Raw genomic sequence first — 16,625 nt, 5'->3', positions numbered from 1 at the left:
TAAAATATGATGCTGATTTTCTGATTTATCCCTTAGGGCACTAGTGTCTTGTCACCTGGACTCCACATAGGAATAATTATTATATTGGCAATAATGATCTATAAAAAGTCAGCAACTAATGTGTTTGAAAAGCATCCTTGTCTTTATACCCTTATGTTTGGATGTGTCTTTGCTAAAGTTTCACAAAAATTGGTGGTAAGAAATTCTTTTACTTATTTTTCATGGTATAAATAATGTACTTGGTCCTCAAATACAAGGCTGGAAATTATTTCATACAATGGGTAGATTTTTAATGGTGTTATCATGATAATAAATAGTTAGCTATTTGTGCTCCAAGTAAAACTGTGAATGGGTTAATGTTATATTCAGGGAGATAGTTTCCTTTCTATATGCTAAGTTCTTTTAATTACCTGTTTAGCTATAGTTATCAACTTTCTGATATCAAGGAATTTAAATATCAGGAACTTTAATGAGCTACCTGTCATGAATTTGAGAAGTTTTAGAATTAGTATTTCCATATTAAATGTGAGGTAAATGGTCTCTTTGTGTTAGTAGTGAATTAAAGTTGTAATTCTTTCCTGAAAAATAAAAGCTAAAATATTTAAAATTTAATAGTGAAATTATTTTGTTTACTTTTTTATAGATAGCTCACATGACCAAAAGTGAACTGTATCTTCAAGACACTGTCTTTTTTGGCCCAGGTCTTTTATTTTTAGACCAGTACTTTAATAATTTTGTAGACGAATATATTGTTCTCTGGATAGCAATGGTAAGTTCTTTTCTGCTAAGATTTTTATTTATTTTTAATAGATGTCAGATAACCCTATGCTGAAGAGTCATTTCAGTAAGACAGCAGATAGTCTTACTATCTAGTCTACACTGTAAATGTTTCTGAATATTTAAAATTAACTTCTTTTAAGCTGTGAATCGTGTTTTGTGTGTGTTGTGTGTGTGTATAGAAATGGCCCAGATTATCTGCAGATCTGGCTTCCAACAACTTAAATCCTTAAAACCCAGTTGTGTACCTTAAAAATATAGCTTTCTCCCCACCAAAAACAATACAAAGATCTCAAAAATCACTTCACTCTGCCCAGAGAACTGCAAATACTTATTAGAAGTCTTTAAGTACTTAATCAAGCTTGTTAGAATTATTCCGAGCTGATAGCAGGTAACAGGTAAATTAGATGGAATTAATGTTAGAACATGTGGGCACTTACTGCATCAAGAACCGTCAGCTAATATTGAAGAAATGAAACAAAAGATAGTACAACCAAGTACAGGATTCTGGGACCATTTTGTGCTAGAAGCAAGCAACATATAATGTATCTGTTTGGCTCTTGAGGACAGTGCATAACTTACATCAATAATGATGACTCATCAAGCAAAGATTAAATTCTCATTAACTATGTCCTACTTAAGAAAGTGGTATAGAAAATACATGTATTAGTTTCTATTCAAAATGATAACAAAACAAAATTATGTGCTTAAGAGAGCTCTAGCCATCTGAGGAAAAAAAAATCACTGTTAGTAACAGATGAATCACAAATATGGATAAAGGGAGCATTATTCATTTTTATTTTATTGAGACATTATCTTTATGGTCTTCAATTAATGGTGGTTCGGAACAGCTTTGCTCTGTTTTCCCCTACCTTTAGACCTCAGTGGCTTTCACCTATTTGTTAGTGATATATAAACACATACTAAAGTTGCTAAAAGAAATCCTTCAGTGAATCTCTTGATAATTTGAATAATCTACCCTATTTGTTAGACTTAGGCATTAAAATATATCTGTTTGATGTACAGACTACAGGAGTACATCTGATGATTCCTTATTCTAGGTTCTATATTATTCTTTTTCTGGAGTAAATAGCTTACTATCCATTTGTCGCCTATTCAAAAGTCTGCCATTCTTCAAATGGTGGTGAGATGTAAATCTTAATCCCTGGAAGTTTTTCAGACAATAGTCTAAAAATTAGTGTTTGAAAATGAGAATAATTTCCTTTAATTTGCTATCCAGTATACATATTTTTAGGGTTCCAAAACAGCCTAAGAAATAGGGGGTGATTATTCAAAATACCTAAAAATTCAATGTAGGGTTTCTTTTACTAAGCTTGCATCCATATTACCAAATGGAATTGCTTAACATCATTAAAACACCAGGTGTTAAAAATTCAAGCACCTATTTTGTAGTGCGTGAGTTGGCCTGGTTTATGCCAGCAGTAGAGATTATGGTGAGGAAGGCAAACTGAATTTTTCTCTAAAACACTATATGGACAATTTAAAACAACAGAAAACACTTATGTGGACCACAGTACATATGTGCCCTTTAGCATTCTTAAGAAAAGCTTCTTACTTCAGAGAGAAAAGGGTCAGATAGAGCTTTTCGAGTAAATGATATGGGAGATTTTCCCCTCATGGGTGAGAATTTCCTCTCCACTGGCAGAGCTGTGAGCCTCCCTCTCTGAAAGGACGCATTTGCTCCTGGTCTTTGGTAAACTTTTTAGAGTGTGCCTTCCTCCTCAATTTTGTATTCAACACAATTTTGTATATGCCTCCCCTCAACTAAGGTGTCTTTTCCAGGCCTTCACTTTCTTAAAACCATCTCAAAGGAAAAAGAAATGTATATGATGGAATGATTTTATTAATAATGACTGTTAGCCCTTCTAATAGAAAATTTATGGCTTTGTTGCATAGCAAAAATTGAAAGAATATGGAGTCAGAAGACAAATTGTTAACTTCCAGCTTTTGTATTTTTGTCTAGGACTTTTACCACTCTGAGCCTCAGTTCTTGTAACTGTGAAATACCTTGCATGTTCCAGAGGATTATAGTGAGGTCCAAATATGAAATGTATGAAAGTACTCTAAAATGTAGTATTTTCATTGAAGAATTTTAGGTTAAGGTTTGAGATCTAGGGGGAGGGGGAGGGAAGGAGGAGAGAAAAATATCTGCTGCTTCAGAAAAGGCAGACCGTAATTCATTTTATTTTTTGCTTCCAAAGGTCATTTCTTCATTTGATATGATGATGTACTTTAGTGCTTTGTGCCTGCAAATTTCAAGACACCTTCATCTAAATATCTTCAAGACTTCATATCATGAAGCACCTGAACAGGTTCACAAGCATATTGACTAATAGCCCAAGGAAAAGAGGAGAAGCAGTTAGGGGAACCTATGAGTGAAGGAAATTCCCCTTTGCAGGAGGCTAGTATACAATAAGGTTATATTTGAATATAAAACATTAAGTCCTGTAGATTCCATTGTTTATTTCAGTTGTGAAGCCCTCATTGTGTATCAACATTTTGATCACAGGTATTATCAGAGTATTACAATCTATACATTAGTTAGAAACAAAATGAAAGAAAGAAATTTCAATTTTTTGAGGACAAGAAAGTAAACTACTGTAGTTCCAAAGGTCAGTCTCTTTGTCTTAAGTCTTTATCAGGTACTCGGGGTTTTCCTTTACATAAAAATTCAGGGCTTAAAGGATTTTAGCCATCATAAGGGTGATGCTTACTTCAATTGCAAAAAATTGACAAATGAGTTCATAATACTGCATAAGTGCATGGATTGTAATACTGCAATTACTGAGTTAAATGATGTCGTAAGAAATTATATTTTTTAATTAGCCATTTTTCAAGAGTTATGTTAACTGTCGTATAAAAGGAAATACTTGCTTGCAACTAGAATTTAAAAGGGCTACCAGAATTGTCTATTATTTATGTTTAGTAAAAGGAATTTGTCTTACCAATTCAGAAAAACAAATGAATCTTTATACATCATTCCTTGATATTCTGAGTTAAAATTTCATTGTCACAAAAAAAGTGGACATTAAAGATCCCCTTTTAGAAACACAAAAAAGTAGCTAAAGCAAGGTTGATGTAAGAAAATTAGTAATTTATTGGGCCCCTGGGTGGGTCAGTTGGGCATAGGCCTTCGGCTCAGGTCAGGATCCCAGAGTCCTGGGATCAGCCCCATGTTCCCTGCTCAGCATGGAGCCTGCTTCTCCCTCTCCCTCTTATCCCACCCCACCCCCACCACCTCATGCTCTCTCTCGCCCACTCTCTCAAATAAAATCTTTTAAAAAATCTTTTAAAAATCTTTAAAAAAAAAAGGAAATTAGTAATTTATGACAACATGGCGAAAATATCTTCCCTTTAGAATATCAGCCAAAGTTAAATAGACAACTCATAAGGGGGATAAATATAAATATCAGTCATCTCATCACCAAATACATTATGTACGGTTTCTTCACTTAAAAGTATTTATGTTGCTCATTATGCATATTAGAACTATTATAAGGATCGGACTCCCTATCTTACCTTATTTTTAATTTTGTCCAACAGTTCTGTAGACCATAAGCCATATGATGAAATAATCAAAAAATAAAGGAGTAATGAACACATACTACAGCTTAAGCAATAAAAAGGCATATTGAAAAAATAGTGAAAGTTGATATTCCTTGAAAGGAAAAAATGTGTGTATTAAGTACACAGAAACCACTCTGGAGTACTTATTTTGCTTCCAACTATTAATAAACTCAATAGGACTTTTTTGGGTGTTTGAATAGTACTTAAGATTTATATTACAACGTAAACTTTGGCTTAAAAGAAGTCCTTTACAAAATTTAGTTACTGGCTCCTTAATGTTAGATAATTGTTAATTTCTTCCTGTATATGTTATCATAGTTAAAAAAAAAATCAGTATGGACTTGCTTTTTAAAACTTGGAAAATATTAAAACTAAGGTAAAGGTGGGTTATAGGGGCAAAAATTAGAATCTAAAACATGAAAAAACAGGAGAAAATCAGTCCTCTCCTCCTAATAGGGATATTTTGGTTTTGAATGATTCAATGAAAGCAATTTCAGCAAAAAATAGTAAGTTTAGCTGACATATTTCAAACAAATGCTGAAACAATTTAATATTTATTAAGTCTACTGTTTCATATGTTATTGTGTATTTAAAAAATGCAAATTTTTAGTGACAAGGTATAAAGTTAACTGTTCAAGTTTGGAAATGAATGTAATCAAACTTCCATATGTTTACTGAATATTAAAACTGAAAAACAAAATATTTTCTAGGTAATTTAAAGACAGATGTGAAGTATTTAAACTATAAGTAATTAGGTATGTTAATGATATGCTTTTAATCATCACTAAGGGCATGTGTCATTTAATGTGGACCAAGCCCAATTAAATGGCATTTTGATGTCTTTGTGGAAATGACATATTCACAAATCCGTATCTTAAAACTGATATTTATATATCTTGTTTGGTTTTCTTAATAGTTTTTAGCAGTTTAATTTATTTCAGAACACAAACTTGGGTTGCTTTTAATAAATTATAGAAGTCAATAGAATTTCTTTTGAAATCTTATTTTCATTAGAATTGGCTGTGTAACAAGTATATACAGTAGCATATACATATAACATAGAGTTTGTATATTTTTTCTTAAAGAAGAACAACATGACCTTCTATACTTGTGCTTTCTACCTTTTGGGACTAATACAAATACACAGAAGCCAAAACCTGAAATTAAATAATCTTTATTGCTAAAAGTTAATTGAGAAGTGTTAAAGAGAAAAAGTCACTATTACTATGAAAGAACTGGAAGCTTGGTATATATAATTTAGGAATTGCTACTACTCACATAACTGTTCAGCTTTATGTCAAGGTTAACAGAAGGAGGGTTCTTGCACTTAAGCTAACAATTAACACGATGTATTATTTTAAACTAGAATTTTTAAACCACTCTTAAAGAATTACGTGCCTCTTAGCTAATATTATAATTGTATCATATTACTTAGGTTCAAGTTCTTCCTTCAAAGAGTCATCAGAATAACATGGATTGAAGAGACTTTCGAACACTTGCCATCTCTTGCTGCTGCTGTTACATGAAAGGAAACATTAAACATTTGTTTAATTTTTAGATAAGTGTTTTACATATTTCAGCAAATAAAATATTTCAATGCTTGCATTACTTATTTTTTTCAATTTAAAATAAAATGACTTACAGTTTCCATCATAATTTTTTTTTGCAACATAGCCATTTCTTTTCTAAGTTCATTTTGTGCACCAGTAAGTAGATTATCATGATTCTTCTCCAAGTCCTCCATACTCTAAAACACAAAAGGCCAGTTGTTACCAACTACCACTTTTCATCTCAGATTCTAAGCTTGTAGAATTAATTTTCAAAAGTAGGAACTTTTTAGTATTCAAATAATGTGCATTATTTATTCCAAATGAAAATATTCTAAGTAACGGTGGAAACCAAAGTACCCACTAAAGGAATAAAAGCTTCAGACATGGATCAAATATTATTATAGGAGGTATATGAGTAGTGTATTTTGCTCAAAATAACGGGTTAATGAGCTGCTGAGGTCAAAATAGGACAAAAAAAAGAATACCATAATTTTTAAAATTTCTAGCAAGCTTTCTAAATATCATGTAGTTATTATGTTATTATGACTGATAGTCAATGTGATGTGAATTCATAAGAAGGAATAAAATGATCTATAATATGCCTCTTTTTTCAATTTATGAAAAACAAATTACAATATAAACCTTTATTTTTCATCTAAAAAATAGTGATCCTAACTCCTACTATATAAAAAGTATTTTATTAAGTGTTGTGGAAAAATTAAAAAATATTAATACATGATCACTCCCTTATTCCAGTAAGAAGAAACATATAAACAGAAATAATGCAAAATTTTATAGTAGGAATGGAAATGCAACTTGTGGCAACGAAGTAGAAAATAGGGATTAATTCTGATTTAGTTGGCAAAAGAGTAAAATTTCAATAGAGAAAGAAAAAGTAATTAAAAGTATTTTAGAGCAAGAGCATAAATAAAAGCAGGGAAGTACACAATCAGTGAGTTTAGAGAAAGCAATTATCTGGGAGGGGTGGGAGTTACCGGACAAATCTAACAACTGAAGCATAAAGAGAGAAAGAATCACATTATGGGAGGGAACTTGAATACCTAAGAACTGAAAATGAGAAACTACTGACTTTTTCAGAGGGAAGAGATGTTTCAGGAAAATAATAATGACAGACCTATGAAGGGTAGTTTGGAGAACAGAAAAGAATCAGTTGAGGTTTAATAGTATAAGCAAAGAAGGATGCGGTTGTAAACTAGAATAATAGCTCTGGTAATTAAAAAAAGGAACCCACTGCAGGAGTAAAAATTACAGGACCTACTGGATATGAAGAATAAGGGAGATGGACAAGTCAAATATACTAAAGTTCCCAGCCTAAGTGGTAACATTTAGTGATCAGATTTAGAAGAAATCTTTTTTAGTACTTTTATCAATCTTCACACCAATTAAATGGTTTTTAGGGAGCATTAGAGCAAGCTGATTGGAAACACTTTTAAAACTAACTTTGGAATATATATTAAAGTTCTTTAAAAATCTACTAGTTTACTCAGAGCATCCCGATTCCTTTAAAAGGGTGACATTTTAACATTTGAACAAGATTATCTAAAAGAATCCCCACATCAAAAAAAAAAAGTATGTGTAGGATTCCAATGAACTCCTATGAACAGTTACTAAAAGAGGTCAATGCCACAAACCACAATTTGCTAATATGCGTATGTGTCAGATAATTCTCAATCCACAAGTTTTTAATCATCTGGCTTTTTCATTCTATTGTATGTTTGGGCCATCTCTTATGATTATAAGATGGCATAAAAAGCCATTTTTAATCACTAACAATCCTAAAAGGAAATATGCCATAAAATATGTACATAGTACATTAGAACATACAAAATATTCCTCATTTTCAATTGGGTACTTTCTATTTAGCAAACACTGGAGATACAAAGACAAGTAAAAGACTACTTACAAATGACCTATGGACTATTTTCAGTTAAGATAGAACTATTAAAAGTATGAATTTTATGCACATTATGTACATTTAGGTAAAATTCCCAATTACCATTTCCTGTTTTAAAGAATCCCCACAAAAACATTAGAATCATAAAGTAAAAATATATTTAACAAATTAAAATGGAAGGTAGTTAAGAATTTAAAATATATAAGCAAATGTTTTTTCCCTTAAACTTAGAAGGAAAAAATTATCTTCTACTTCCAAATATAATGTTATATAAGAATCTATTAATAACCAAAAACAACAGACCTTTATGAACTGCTCATATAACTGTCTAATTGTTTTCAGTCTCTGGCTCTGAACAATTCTAGATTGTTGAAAAACCTTTTGTTGCTGTCGAAACATGTTCTACAAATGTAAAAGAAAAGAATTATAACAATTTGGGTAAAATTTAAAATTTAGCAAAAAATAATTCTACATTAAACTTAAAAGGAATGGTTGTTTTTAAATCAACAGTTTTAACTATTATGACCAAGTTCACCACTAATATACAACAATAATAATCCTACCAGTCATTGGAACATTTAGCAATACTCAAAATATGTTCTGTTTTTGTTTTTGAATGTAGGCTTCATGCCCAATGTGGAGCCCAACGCAGGGCTTGAACTCACAACCCTGAAATCAATAACTGAATGCCTAGAGACGCCTCAGTGGCTCAGTTGGTTACACGTCTGCCTTCAGCTCAGGCCATGATCCCAGGGTCCTGGGATCGAGTCCCATATCGGGCTCCTTGCTCAGCGGGGAGCCTGCTTCTCCCTCTGCCTGCCTCTCCCCCCTGCTTGTGCGTGCTCTCTCTCAGAAGTAAATAAATAAAATTAAAAAAAAAAAGAGATGCTTACCTGACTGAGCCACCCTGGCACCCCCAAAATACTCAAAATATGTTTTAATTGGTGCTTTCCATATCAACACATATGATCCTTCCAATAATGCTGATCTTTCAGTTCCTTGGGCTACTTTCCACCAATGGTTTTTGTCCCCCACCCTGCTTTAGCCATTCACGTACATGCTCATATCTTAGATTTTGTCATTGCCAATAACTACAACTTCTACATAGTATTAACAATAGAAAATCATACTAAGACAATAGAAAGTCATACTCTGTGTAGATTGCAAACTTTTTAAATAAACATTTTTAAATAAACATGTATGAACTCATTTAATCCTCAAAACAACTCTATGAGATAGGTATTATTACTCCCCTTTCATAGATAAGGAAACCGAGGCATAAAGATAATTTTTCCAGTTTCACAGCTAGCATTTGGTCATACCAGGATGTGATTCCAAAGAGTATGTTTCCAGAATCCAGGTCTAACCATTCATTATTCATGCTGTTTCTCCATATAGCCCACTATTCAACTACTACCTGCCTACCATTCTAGCTCACTCTTAGTACTACAACTCAATCTCTACCAATACCTAAAATCCACTCATCCTATACCTAGTTTTCACTGTCCCCTATCCCTATCCCCATATTCTCACTTTCCTCCTTCCCTGCTTAAATTCTATGATCAATCATAGTTACTCCTTTCATATATATCCTGCCCAATTTTTACTCTGTCACACTTCTTCGGCTAAACCCCAATCCTGGAAAATTCAACTCTCTAGCTACTCTGCCTACATCCCTGCAGCTGGGCAGACTGGAGAAAACCCCACAATTATGCTGAGAGGTCTCACTTTAAACTATGATCACTGTGATCACAAGCTTAAATTTGATCCTTAATGCTGCTTGGAAATTATATTTCCCTAGTCTATTCACTGATCCACTCATGAAAGATCCACTCATTTGACCTCAAAAGGCAACATGTTTTCTATCATCCAAGGACCTTAATTACTTCACTAAAGAAACACAAGTAATCCAAAAAGAATTTTGAGTCTCCACCACAGTTTCTATCTACACATCTACATCTGTGCTCACATACTCTACCTTCTTCCCTGTTTTTAAGGATCACATACTCTTCTTCCCTGTTTTTAAGGACAACTATCCTTGTTCTCTGCTACCACCAATTTCTTCACATGTTCCAACCATTCTTAAGAATTCAACAACTGTCCTCCTCTTCCCATTACTTTTTATTTTTCCCTCAAGATTATTCTTGTCAGCACAAAAACATGTTGCTCTTTCGCCATTCTTAAACAAAAACCACACACTATTTCTTTTCTACTCAGACCACCACCCTATTTCTGTCTTTCCTATTCTCTCTTATATTCATTCTAATCAAGTTTTTGCACTCCCTTTTCTACCAAAATCATTCTGTTCAAGAATACCAACAATCTTCAGATTGCCAAATCCACCCTATTTCATCCTTAAGCAGCATATGACAAAGTTAATCCTCTCTCCCTTTTAAAAGGCTTTCTTGACTTCACTTGCAAGTCATTTTTTTCCTACCTATTAGGTCACTCATTCTTAGTCTCTTTTACCGGTTCTCTCTTCTTCTTGAACTCTAAACACTGAAGTATTTATTCCAGAGCTCAGTCCTTAGACCTCCCTTTTACATTTACAATCACTCCATTGGTGATCTCATCCAATCTCATGGCTTAAATGCTATCTTCATGTTGAAAATTCCCAACTTTGTATGTTCAACTCATATCTCTTTCCAGAACTCCAGACTCCTATACCGATGGCCTACTCAACACATCGCCTTGGATGTTTCATATTAACATTTACAAAACTGACCTGATCAACCAATGCCTAAAATTATTTAATATTAATAGTACCTAAGCTCTTAAATAAGAAATGTGTGATAATTTTATAAATGAAAGAATGAAATAAAAGGATAGTTAATGTAGTTATGTAATATATGGGTGGGGCTCACTTCCACCTCCCATAGAGATGAGCATGTAACCCAAGTCTGGCCATTAAGAGTAAACCATGTTTTGACCATAATGCCTGGTTCAGGAATGGGCAAATGATCCAAACTAGATCAATGATATTCCTCCAGAGGACTTTCTTTCTGCTAGTTATTGAGAAAAACCCAGTCCACTGGGGTTACTAAACTTGTAGTAAGTTTAAATTGCAAGAAGCTATCTTGCTTACTACATTGAAAGAGCCTATTAAGAATTGGGAGACAGAGCCCAAATGACACTATAAGCAATCCTTCCTTACACCCATCCAGCTATGCCTAAAGCTAAACTACCCCTGGACTTCTTTTATATAAACTAATCCTTCTTTTGTACTTGACAATTTCTGTCACTTGGAATTCCAAGAATCACAACCAATATAGGAAGCAAAGGCCAACAGCTTTTATAAGCATGGTATGTGCCTGTAATTATCTGGTTTACCATTCAGCAGGACCAAAACACATAGCCGGCGTGGGAAATGGAATCCAGCTGAGTGTCATAGATCTACTACACAGCTAGGCTCTCCATTCCTACTTGACACTTGGTTATAATTGATTATAAAATTAAGCGTGATACTAACAGCTAGTTTTTCTTCTTGTTCCTCAGCTTTCTGCACATCTATATCCCACTGCTGAAACAAAGTCAGAAACTGCTGAGAATATTCTTGGTTAAGCTTCTGCCTGTAAAACATAACAATGAATATTTTCATATTTTATACCAAAATATTCAAAACAAAATTTGACATACGTTATAAATACTAAAGAAGGAACTAATGGCATCTTAAATTTTCAAATATGAAACCAAAAAGTAAAATTATGATTTATGCTGATTTTGGAAGTACTTCTTTTCCTAACCAGCTAACAGAAAAGCCTTCTCACATGCTTTAGTTTTTAAAAACTATAGAAGTTTTATTATATATATAAATTTTCCAAAAAAGTCCATTTCATCTCCAAGTAGTTTTTTATTTTCTCCAAACAAATATAGGTTCTGATACGATAGATTCAGCGAAGTTATTATGTTTATCATGTAAGATTTCCAAATAGAAATATTCCACTTAATTTTTCCCCATTTTGGTACAACAGTGATTTTGTAAAAAAGAACAATTAAGTCAATTTAGCTAAAACACACAGATGTAATATTTACAATAAGACTGATCTTTTTCTGCATTGTTAAACAGGTAACTATCAGAAGGCTAATAATTTATGACATTTAATTTTTATTCAGTTGGTATATTTCTAGAATGAATATGAATAACCCTTAGAGTAAAAAACTCAATTGTTATTTAAATGGAGAAAAAGACAATCTGCATTGATTTTTAAGAAATATATCTCAAGTCTATGAAGAAGTAAGGTTACAGGACTAATGGACTTAAAGAAAAATGAAGCCAAATATACATTTTACTAGAGACCCTGATAAACAGAAAATGATAGTATTTTTCATAATTAGCAGCAATGAATACTAAGAAATGATACAGATGTCATAGCTGTGAAAAAACCAACAACCTTACCTTTGCTCTTGCTGGGTTTTCCAAACATGTTCAATTTTCTGGTTACTAGTTTTGAGAGAAGCCTTGGTATATAATTCTAGTCTTTTTCTCTTGGCAAGAAGAGCCTTGTTAATGTCAGCTTTATTGAAAATAAATATTCATTAAAACTTATTGTTGAAAATTATTTTGTTCCCACATATTCAAATTAAATAGGGATATAACTGGTTCAAGAGTTTTGGAAAGACATTTAAAAATAAATCTTGGGGACGCCTGGGTGGCTCTGTCGGTTAAACCTCTGCCTTCGGCTCAGGTCATGATCCTGGGAACAAGTCCAGCATCTGGGCACCTTGCTCAGTGGGGAGCCTGTTTCTCCCTCTGCCTGCTGCTCCCCCAGCTTGTGCTCTCTCTCTCTCTATCTCTTTCTCTGACAAATAAATAAAATCTTTCAAAAATTAAATTAAATCTTAAAGTAGGTATAATATTAGAAAGGAAGATTATTTGCTTTTTCTTCTAAGAAAGATTTCAGCTATTAGTATCCCTACTTTGATTTTCCTAACTAGAGTTAATTTTTTAATTTAGAGATGATTGAAAAAGCTAAACATGAAAAAAGGGGAGTTTCAAAGACAGACCCTTTAACTCCCTTGTGAGAAAACACTAATAAAGGCTAAGTTTTTCTAAATTTGGAAAATACTCCCCAACAGAAAGAACTCACTTATATGAGTTTTTGCTAGAAAGCATCATATGAAACACACAAAATTATTTTTAAAAAGAACCCAAAGCGGCAGTGGCTCAGTCGCTTAAGTGTCTGCCTTGGGCTTAGGTCATGATCCCAGTCTCCTGGGATGGAGTCCTGCATCAGAGCTCCCTGCTCAGCGGGAAGTCTGCTTCTCCCTCTGCCTGCCACCCTCCCCTCCCCTCCTGCTCTCTCTCTCTCTCTCACAAAAATAAATAATCTAGAAAGAATCCAAAAGGGAGAAAAATAGTTAAATAAGAAAATTATTTTTAAAAAATACAGTCTGTGATACTTTTAAATATAATTTTTACCAGAAGAGATAAAAAACAAGCATAGAAAAGTCTTAATTTAAGTAAGTATCTTGATATATTCATTCAAGAACCCTTCTAAATATTTTTATGGAACTTTTTTTTCTTGGACTTATTAAAAGAAAAATTTTTTCTTACTGAAGTATAGTTGATATACAATGTTATACATTAGCTTCAGGTGTACAGCAATGATTTCTGGAGCTTTTTATAGGACATGTTTACCCATAAGTACTGTATTTCATAAAACTTTAAATACCTCGAAAATGCTGTGCTAAACACATGCATATGAATCTACCATCAATAATTATTTTTCAGTAATCATGATGGATCTGTATTACTATACAAATATTTTATATTTCCAATATCCACCTACAATAAATTTAGAAGACAGAGTACAAAACATTTTTCCACTACCAAATAAAGCTTTCAAAAAAGACTTGACTGAATAAATAATCCATAGAGAGGAACCAAATACTGACTCTTTTTAAAGAATACTATCCCCTGAGGCACCTGGGTGGCTCAGCTGGTTAAGTGTCCCCCTTTCGCTCAGGTCAAGATCCTCAGGTCGTGGGATCTAGGCCCACATTGTGTTGGGCTCCCTGCTCGGCGGGGAGTCTGCTGCTGGGCGGGGAGTCTGCTTCTCTCTCTCCCTCTCCCTCTGCCCCTCCCCTGGCTCATGCATGCTCTCTCTCTCTCAAATAAATAAATAAAATCTTAAAAAAAAAAGAATACTATCCCCTAACAATTAATGTAACTAATATTAAATATACCATTTAAGGTTTATAAACTTTTTATCTGATTGTGTATTTCTTACCAGCTAGTAGGGTTTCCTTTCTAAAATACATAGTTTAATAATGTAAAAAATAACAATAGAGAGGTATTTTAAAGGTTTCAATTTATACTGCCCCTAAGAAAAGAACACAGGAATGTCCTAGAAAATAACTAAATTGAGAAAATGAAAAGCTGACATATATACAGATACGTGTTTTTAACACTTGATCTGTGAGTTCGTGAAAAGTTCATACAAACAGGGGTAGAGACTTTCCCCTTCCATTTTTGTTCTAAAATTGCACAATCCATTAAATTCACACATATATAAAATAAAAATACTATTCTTACCTCACCATTGTTAATATCATTCTTACTCTTCACATCGACAACTGAAGAAGATTAAGTAAGGAAATCTATGCAGTTGAATCACACATACTTAGACAAAATCTTATATATGAGGACAAGGCACTGATTAACTGATTAACATTTCCTATTACACAGGTTATGTGTTACACGGTTTTAAATAATTATCTTAAAAGACAAATATCTCCTAAAACATACCTCCAAATCTTTCCAGCATATTTTGTACTTCACCCCTGTGAAATTACATTAAAAAAATTTTAATTAAGGATTGAAATATCACACATACAATGTATTTTACATACAATACTCATTGGACAAACAAAGTAGATTTTTCTTATAGTACTTTATGTAACAGGCAAAAATTATTTTGAGCACATCACCCCACATCTTCAAATATTGCTGCAGAAGTCCTTTTCTTCCCATGCTTCTCAATTACTGCAGTCTTCCCTACATTGACAATAAAAAAGAAAAATATTTTTGAAACTAAGTATTCCATTTTGGTAATTTTTAATGGTACAATATCTTAATTTTGAGGCCCTGTAGGCTTTTTTGCCAACATTAACTTTTTAAAGCACACATAAATACAGTACTTGCTCTGCAGTTAAATGGAATTAAATCAGGATCCGGGACCATTTTATAGGAACAATTTTGCAAGCCTTTCTGTGTTAATGTCATAGTAACCCAGGTTTTTATTTATCTTTATATATTATATATATTTACTCTATATATTTTATTTATTTATTTATTTATTTATTTATTTATTTATTTAATGAAGCAGACATCTGGAGAATAATGACTGTAAAGGTAACATGCTGTGTAAACGTTTTGAATGCCAAATGAGAAACACGAAGTACATGAAAATGCTTTACAAATAAAGTTTTATTAGAGTCTAAAAATATAATGCATCCCAAACGAATGAACTACAGGACATGGTCACCGCCCAAAAATATTAGATACACCGTACCTTCAGTAACATCCTCCTCTGAACCACTCAGACCTTTTTTATCTTCTTTCTCAAAGTCATAGGCTCTTATAACCTGTTCCTCCATTGATGTCTTCCCAGATTTCCCTGTATGTTTTCTTCCAGAGGGCACCATATTTAGATGTCTTCTGACTTTTAAAAAATAAATCTCTGAAATCTTCTGAATCCAAAGACACCATTTAAGTAAACTGGTAAATTTCAAAATTAGCGATATCAAATAAAGATTATCTTAGTTGAATAACAACTTATTTTGTCGGCCCAAAATTAACAAAGAAGATAATGACAGCATCGACCCTGATTCCAGGTCGGCGATGGAGAGCTGGGATCTGAGAGCTATGAGATCTGAATCTTAGTTCCGCTTGTGTCAGAATCTGGCTAAACTCGGGCTAGATTCTAGTTTGCGCATTTCCGTCACAAAATGAAATTGTAGTTGTTGACAGGTTCGATCCTGTGAGCATGCCCCAAAACAAGCTTACAGCAAAATAAATATAAAACAAAACGTTCCGCAATGTGGGCCTCTAGAAATAACGATTCCGCGTAAGATTTTCACAACACAGGCATCGAGGACAAAGGAAGGGAAGCCCTTAGTTCATCCTGTTTCTGACAGGTTTGGGGCGCGCACGAGGGAGAGACGCGCAGACGGACGAAGGCCCACCCTGCTCCCCGGGATATGAACTTGCCCAGCCAGTCGCGACCCTTCAGACCCCTGTTCAGCCCGCTGCTTTCCACCCGCCCCTCGCCTGGCCCTGCCCTCAGAGAAGTTCACCGACTTCATTTTCCTGTCAGAGGCCCCAAGTAAATCGGAAAGATTTACCTCACAGATCACGAGTAGCCTCTGGCTCGGTCTCCCGCGCTAGAAAAAGTGCTCCCCTCCTCACGCCTGAAAAAAACCCAAAGGTCAAAGACCACAGGTATAGGTCTCCAGACAGGTGCCCGGCCACTTCAGCCTAGACTGCCCCAGACGCTCACCCGAGGCGTCCGCTTGGCTAGCGCGACGATCCTCTGAGAGAACTCAGAATTCACGCGGGAGAAAAGCCAGGATCGCCTCGCCTGAGGGCGTCGCTGATTGGCTGGTGGCTGCGCGCGTGCGTATAGAAGGCCACAGGCTCCGCCCCCACAGGCAACTGACCACGAGACTGCTGACCCAGAATGTCTTACGGGCCGTGGCCTGTCGAGACTAGCGTTGTTGGGGTATGTTCCTGTCTAGTTTTCTTTTTCAACTTAAGTTTAAGTTTTTTATAATATTTGAAAATTGCAGAATAT

The 16,625-nt window shown here is 34.0% G+C and overlaps 2 protein-coding genes across 4 annotated transcripts in view; one reads left to right on the top strand and one right to left on the bottom strand.

Annotated features, from left to right (window-relative positions):
* CHPT1 (choline phosphotransferase 1) overlaps window positions 1-5,970 on the top strand; it is a 29,610-nt gene extending 23,640 nt beyond the window's left edge. The window contains exons 6-9 of the mRNA XM_026499809.4: window positions 37-195; window positions 644-769; window positions 3,000-3,110; window positions 5,801-5,970. Of these exons, the coding sequence (XP_026355594.1) occupies window positions 37-195; window positions 644-769; window positions 3,000-3,110; window positions 5,801-5,845 (441 nt within the window). The 3' untranslated portion in view covers window positions 5,846-5,970. The remainder of the gene's footprint in view (window positions 1-36; window positions 196-643; window positions 770-2,999; window positions 3,111-5,800) is intronic.
* On the bottom strand, window positions 5,507-16,400 carry SYCP3 (synaptonemal complex protein 3). Of its 3 annotated transcripts, XM_057316370.1 has the most exons (10): window positions 16,332-16,400; window positions 16,177-16,242; window positions 15,345-15,522; window positions 14,761-14,827; window positions 14,579-14,613; window positions 12,227-12,344; window positions 11,300-11,399; window positions 8,134-8,232; window positions 6,008-6,112; window positions 5,507-5,880 (listed from the first exon to the last, which is right to left on the bottom strand). In XM_057316370.1, the coding sequence occupies exons 3-10, from the start codon at window positions 15,475-15,477 to the stop codon at window positions 5,827-5,829; spliced, it is 711 nt and encodes a 236-aa protein (XP_057172353.1). In that variant the 5' UTR covers window positions 15,478-15,522; window positions 16,177-16,242; window positions 16,332-16,400; the 3' UTR covers window positions 5,507-5,826. The 3 variants fall into 3 exon arrangements, with proteins under 3 accessions (XP_057172353.1, XP_057172351.1, XP_057172352.1); XM_057316368.1 differs by lacking the exon at window positions 5,507-5,880 and having other exon boundaries at window positions 5,984-6,112; window positions 15,345-15,519; XM_057316369.1 differs by lacking the exon at window positions 5,507-5,880 and having other exon boundaries at window positions 5,984-6,112; window positions 15,345-15,494.
* Between the last annotated feature and the right edge of the window lie 225 nt (window positions 16,401-16,625).

The sequence above is a fragment of the Ursus arctos genome, unplaced genomic scaffold (assembly GCF_023065955.2).
Source record: "Ursus arctos isolate Adak ecotype North America unplaced genomic scaffold, UrsArc2.0 scaffold_21, whole genome shotgun sequence".
NCBI classification, from domain to species: Eukaryota; Metazoa; Chordata; class Mammalia; order Carnivora; family Ursidae; genus Ursus; species Ursus arctos.
The sequence above is the reverse complement of the archived record's forward strand: the minus strand, read 5'-3'. Positions and strand labels throughout refer to the sequence as shown.